This window comes from Austrofundulus limnaeus, unplaced genomic scaffold, assembly GCF_001266775.1.
Source record: "Austrofundulus limnaeus strain Quisiro unplaced genomic scaffold, Austrofundulus_limnaeus-1.0 Scaffold1624, whole genome shotgun sequence".
Taxonomy (NCBI): domain Eukaryota; kingdom Metazoa; phylum Chordata; class Actinopteri; order Cyprinodontiformes; family Rivulidae; genus Austrofundulus; species Austrofundulus limnaeus.
The window spans coordinates 1-6856 of NW_013954026.1; the positions used below are offsets into that span (position 1 = coordinate 1).

Sequence of the window (6856 nt, forward strand, 5' to 3'; positions counted from 1 at the left end):
GTTTGTAGTTGAACCTCTTCTAGATTTGGTCTGATCCTTTGAATTTGAAGTTCCAGCCTTGTTTTGGTTTAAGTTGAAGAAAACAGAAGATTTTCAGGAGTTGGAGTTACAGTTAGTTCACTGTTTCCTGTTGGTTTGACAGGTTGAAGAAAACCAAAGCATCCAACTTACAGCAAGGAGTTCAGAAACGTCCCGTCTCAGTCTGCTCTTTAACATCTGAGTTATTTGTTAAGGTGCTGAACGTTTTTTAAATCCTTCACTGAGTCCTGATCAGTTCTGGAGATTCTTTCGTGGGACAGATCGGTCATCACAGATTTTAATCGTGGAGCTGGGTGATTTTTTTCACACGTTGACCGTTTCACCTCTATTGCTACCCCGCTCTGCAGCACAGAGGTGGGCTGACTGTAAGCCCCCTCGGTCCTTTCAGAGACTGAGCGAGGCGACCAGACCCCGCCCTCAGTGCCAGGTTTGCTCAGTGTTCTGTCGCTCCCTGCTGACCTCTGACCCCCTCTCTCCGTCCTGCAGATTTCTCAGACCAGAGACCACCTGATCGTGTTCCCCGGCACTCCCGGTGAACCGCAGCCTCGTGTCAAAGCCCACCAGAGCCCCTCGGTGCAGCAGCACGTGCAGACGGTGAGGCTATTTCTACTCTGATCATCGCCTGCTGGTGACAGCTGGACATGAAGGCTTATTGCCCATGAGTGTGTCTGTTAGCAAAATATCTTCTGAACTGTTGGCCTTTTATTGTTTATACAAAAACAGCTACAACATCTCTGTACATGTCAGCATGTTCAAACATTGGGCCTCATGCAAGAACATGTTCGTATTCTTATCCTAAATTTCTCTTACTTTTGTTCGTACAAAGGGNTATAACTGAATGTTTAAAGGTAAAAAATTTTATGAGCCTTATACATAATCTGCAAGATATTACAGTCAACCAACTTATAAAGTTGTAATAATTTCAATTTAGAAAATAATATATTCGATGGATGACAGTAATGTTTTCTGGTGAAAATTCTGATGGCTCTTTTCTGTAAAATAAAAATAGAGGTTCAATAAACTTAGAGGATCATGACAGCATTTTTTAATATTCAGCTTTTTTTTTCTCTATGCAGGGTTTCTCAGCACGGGTGATCAGGCAGCAAAAGGAAACTACGGCCTGCTGGACCAGATTCAGGCTTTACGTTGGGTGAAGGAGAACATCGCAGCTTTTGGTGGAGATCCCAACAGGGTCACAGTGTTTGGATCTGGTGCCGGAGCTTCCTGTGTGAGCCTGCTGACCTTGTCCCACTACTCTGAGGGTAAGAAAAAAAAACACATTTTAAACAGCGTTGATGTTCATTTAACATTTTAAATATAAACCTCAAACACATGCACAGAAACAGATAGCATGTTTGTGGCTATAAGATGTTTTACTGTCTTCGTTGAAACTATATAGATTTATTTATTGGCTTTTAAATCCCAAAATTCCCCATAAAATGTTTAAATTTTATAGTATGTTTTCAATGGTTTTGAAATATTTTACTTGTGCATTCTTAGAGCTTTACATGTGTAACCCTTCAGTGTGCAGTCATTTGTGCAGTAATGGATGTGCGCGTGTGTTTGGGTGCACATGCATGCCTCATTGCATGAGCTCATACTCCAGTGTTTTTTATTTTTTATTTTGCATTCATGTGTATTCTGTGTATCAGACCTTTTCCACAGAGCCATCATCCAGAGTGGCAGCGCTTTAGCCAGCTGGGCTGTCAACTATCAGCCAAGCAAGTACGCTCGACAGCTCGGCGAGAGGGTGGGCTGTGGCATTGACGACAGCAGTCAACTGGTTGCCTGCCTCCAGGGCCGGAGTTACCGTGAACTCGTGGAGCAGAACATAACTCCGGCCAAATATCATACAGCTTTTGGGCCCGTGATTGATGGCGATGTTATACCTGATGATCCCCAGATTCTGATGGAGCAGGGAGAGTTTCTGAACTATGATGTGATGCTGGGGGTAAATCAGGGCGAGGGGGTGAAGTTCGTGGAGGGCGTTGTGGACTCAGAAGATGGCGTCACCGCCGAAGACTTTGACATCGCCGTGTCAGACTTTGTGGATAATTTGTATGGATACCCAGAAGGCCGAGACACACTGCGGGAGAGCATAAGGTGAGCTGTTGACTTAGTTTGTATAAATCTGATACATGATTCGATTATAAAAAGAAGATTGTCATCCTTTATGCTCAAAATCACTGCTTATGTAGATGAGACCAATGTTTATCTTGCACAGAATTTGTTAATGTGTTTAATAAAAGGAAAATCTTTCTCATAACTCACTTTGCTGCTGCAGCTTTGGTCCTGATGTTTAAGAAACATGTTGCTTCAGCTACTATGTCTGTAAAATCTTTACAATGATAAGTCTGCTCTGATTGGTTAACAGAATTGAGTTCAAGATGTCTGCTTATTCTTTGCTGATGAGTTAAAAAATGAACTGCTTGGCAGGAAGTTCAAGTTATTTAAGACAGGTAACTAATCAAAGAAAGCCCTAAAACACAAACTATATGTTGAGACGTTCAGAGCAATGATGCCTTTGATTTGGACTTTGTATTTCTGCAGATGTTTTACAAGCATAAAACAATTACACATAGCTCAGTTGGTAAAAGGAATAAGCCCAAAAGCATGATCTGACCTCAATAAACATGATGAGGCAGCCAGCAAACTATTAACGCAGCTTGACATAAAGAGTGACGTGGCTGAGCAGCGCAGCAGCAACATCTGCCAATCAGCATCTCCAAAGTTCACGGACGAACACAGTTGTGTGTAAAAATGTGGATGTGCAAACTGTGAAGAGAATCAAGCTAAGATATATTAGGGCAACATAATATCTCTGTGTATACGTGGAATTGAACCTCAATCTGTTATTCTGTTTGCAAAACTTTGAACAGGTGTTAGAGTATCATTTTCTTCCCTGGAGTTGTTAATAGGCTAAATGTGTAAACAAGGAGCTATCAAATGACCACTCACTTGCACAAATAAGGCTGATAACCCATTTATCTCTGAGTGACACAAAACCCAGATATACTGTTCAAATGGTAACAGCAGAACACAAAAAATGATGGTGCACACAAAGCTCTGTGTTGCTAAGCAACTCAGCGCTAGCTGAACTTRTTTTGCGGACAGTAACACCCATTAGTCACTTTGTTGTACTCATTAGTCTGATCATTCGCCTCTAAGTGTAACTTCACTGCAACTACTTCCTGTTTCACTGTGGTAAACTCACCCTCTGAAGATGTCAGATACTGAACTAACATCACAGATGACATAAATACTTTAATGAATTTAGCAGTGTTGTATAAAGTACCACAAAGGGATACTTGAGTAAAAGTACAAGTATCTTACCAAAAAATTACTTTGGTAAAAGTTAAAGTCTCCTTAAGGAATATTACTTGAGTAAGTCTTAAAGCATCTGATATTTTTTGTACTTACTGTAAGTATTAAAAGTAAAAGTATTGATTTAAAATGAGCAGTTAGATTTTACATAATTATATTTATTATGAGGTGACCTCTCCAAAAAATGCAGAAATGACTATATTGTATTAAAATAATTAAGTAATGTTAAATTTAGTATGGACTAGTCCAGCTGTTTCTGTTTATATACATTTATCAAGGGTGCCCAAAACTTTTCCCCAAAATGAAAATCTGTCTGAGGGCTGYGGCCAAATGCAATAATATAATGCATGAAATACAAATATTTCTTAAGTACAGTCTTTTTATTTTAACGATTATGTCCTGCTGCAGTGTGACATGCTTTGTTTGTGTACAAACTAATACAATATCAGAGTTTTGTATATTTATCTCATTCAACCACAATTAAATTCACTCTATCTAGGAGCCACAATTTATTTGGATATTATTAATTTTTTACAATAAAAAGCTGGAATGAAAACAAGAAGTAGAAGTAAAAAGTAGGCTGAAAAATAATCACTCAAGTAAAGTACAGATACCCAAAAATTCTACTTAAGAACAGTAACAAAGTATTTGTACTTAGTTACTTTACAACTCTGGAATTTAGTACTTATCCAGTGTGGTCCTGCTGATCATAATACATCTTTGTTTGATTAGGCTGTTTTCAATTTGCTGAAAGTTTTTACAGTAACTTCCACGTGGCCACTATCCACACTACGATCTAAGTAGAGTTTGTCGAATGTTTTGCTCACACAAGCTGCCACCTAATCTCCTGTATTCTTCGAAGGTTCATGTACACAGACTGGGCTGATCGTGACAATGCAGAAACCCGCAGGAAGACACTGGTAGCACTTTTTACAGACCACCAATGGGTGGCACCAGCAATAGCCACAGCTGATCTCCACGCTCAGTATGGGTCTCCGACCTACTTCTACTCCTTTTACCACCACTGCCAGAGCGACGCCACGCCACCGTGGGCTGATTCTGCTCATGGTGATGAGGTATGACAGTTTGAATTTTTTTCCATTTGTTATTTTAGGTGGCCAAAAAAAACATGAAGTTTGTTGTAAACAATTAGTCAATATTACCAAACCATAATGGCTAATGTATGTCAAATACCACCAAAACACACACCGTATTATGTTGCTTTATTCAAAATGTTTTATACATACAAATCAAGCTAAAGTAGACAGAACATCAGGATAAAAAGACAGAAGAAAAAAAATGTCACCTGTTTGGCATCTTCCCTAAAAGACACTCTGGCATACTGAGCGAGACGAGTCAAGCGACATTAAGTTTGAATGGGCTGTGTTTTGTCTCCAATTGCAGAGGCAGCTGTAAAGAGTTGTGGCTGTAATGTGGTTAGTGCCAGATGTAGCAGTAGCTCTCCAACCTGATAGTAGACACCTGTGGTGAAGGGAATCATCAAGCTAAAGGAGTCCTACAGGGACTGCTGGCTTGTGGAACGCCACAGGCAGCTGAAGAGTACTGGGGGAGCAAGCGGATCACAGCTTAGGTGGTTTTGAAAGAAAACAAAGAAAAAAACTTAGATGTGGGAGAGATTTGGTGATGCTACTTTTGGTCAAACTTAACTGAGTAATTACCAATGATACCAAAGAGTAACTACTCAGGAACTACTGACTAGTTTACCAGAATTTACTGTGAAAAGACACCAAAGAGTAACTACTGAGTAGTTACTCTTCGGTGTCTTCACTCAGTAACTACTCAACAGTCCCTGAGTAGTTACTGAGTAGTTCCTCAGTAGTTAAGCTTTTTTTTGTGTACCTTGTTGCAAAATGTTACCAAGCCCGGTAAAATGGTAACGGTCAGTCTTGGCTGACACAGTTGATACTGTGATACTGAGACCATAGTTCACCCTCAGAAAAAAAGAGAAGATTAAATAGATGACCATTTCGGGGTTTGAAGGTTCTGCCTTAAGAGGAAGATAAGGTGTTGATTGGAAAGGAACTTGAACTGGTAATTTGGGATGTACACACTGAACCAGTTTGTTTAAAGTGTGTGTGTGTGTGTGTGTGTGGGGGGGGTATTATGTGTTTGCCAGTCACATAGTTTAATTCTATAACACAATCAAGTATCTATGTTCCCTTCAGTTGTCATGAAAATGCTGTATATAACAAAAATCCAAACGTCTTCAAATTGGCCTCTGTCTCTTTAAGAACCTCCTATCTTTTCTGACATTTAGCACGTCTGCTTCAGTGGAGGGGTGCTCTGTGGGGAGGGGGCTCGGCTGCAGACTGAGCTCCAGGGAGGTGCTGTGTATAAATAGGCGGTGCTTTGTACCAGCAAGCGTTTAGGCAGCTTCATGAGGGAATCATGTTATAACATCAATATCCCTCCTTTAAAGGTAAAGATATTAGTTTACCAGCTGAGTTTTGTCTCAACCATTATGTGTGGTCAAAGGCTTTGATCATGAAAAAAAAGATATTTTAAATGTAAGCAGACAAAATGAGTTAGCCACATTAAAGGGGAATGTTTCATGCAAAATCCACTTTTTTAGCCACTAAATGCATTTTATTGTGTTCTTAGGAGTGCAGAAAATGTATCCTAGTTTGCAAAGAAATCTTTGCGTTCTGTTTGGGTCATATATTTCAACCCGTACAGTTTTCTCTATTTTCGAGAAATTTTTAGTGTTTATGACGGAACTCCCAAATAAGACAAGGACTTACCAGCTACAATTTTGCGGTCTTTATATCCCTTCTGCTCTGGGTCAGACTCTGGCTCCAACATGGAAGGCTGGATGGACAAGTCTTTTGTTGTTGACATACTGTAATTTTTTTAACAAGTCATAAACCCTTCTTTTAAAGTACAACGGACCATTCTGCACTGTAAAAAAAGTACTTGTAAGATTTACTAGAAAAAAATCCTCTTAACAATTTGCACCTACTTTTTAAGTAAATTTAAATGCTACAAATTCATGTAATATTTACTCTCATCATTATCTAGTAAAAGTTATTAAGAATATAGTTAAAGATCTTTGAATAAATCAGATAAATTTTACTTAATTTGCTCAATTAAACCTTGTAACATACTTGAACAAATTAAGTAAAATTTACAGTAAGTTAAATTTACAGTGCACATGCATCAAGCACAATATTGTTACACGACATCTCACAGCTACAGAAAGAGGTGTAGCCCTTGTTGCAGTTCAAGACTTCACCACCAGGTGGCGGTTTTGAAGAACCTTTATTGGATTCTTCTTCATGAACAAAACAGACAAAGGAAAACTCACAGGTCTTATTAATGACTAGGCCCACTCTCACTCATGGTTACTTCTGCTGAACGTTTTAACACAAGTTAACAAATAATGAACACACAAATTAGTGTAACACAACAGATTAATTGCTGAAAGAACAATGTTAACCAAAATGACCCTAAAATGATTTAACAACAACAAACA

The 6856-nt window shown here is 39.1% G+C and overlaps 1 protein-coding gene across 1 annotated transcript in view; it reads left to right on the forward strand.

Moving 5' to 3' along the window:
* Positions 1-1115: 1115 nt before the first annotated feature.
* LOC106535946 (neuroligin-4, X-linked) overlaps positions 1116-6856 on the forward strand; it is a gene marked incomplete at its 5' end in the record, with an annotated part of 17473 nt that continues 11732 nt past the window's right edge. Inside the window, 3 exon segments of the mRNA XM_014033100.1 lie at positions 1116-1301; positions 1692-2142; positions 4226-4439. Of these exon segments, the coding sequence (XP_013888554.1) occupies positions 1116-1301; positions 1692-2142; positions 4226-4439 (851 nt within the window).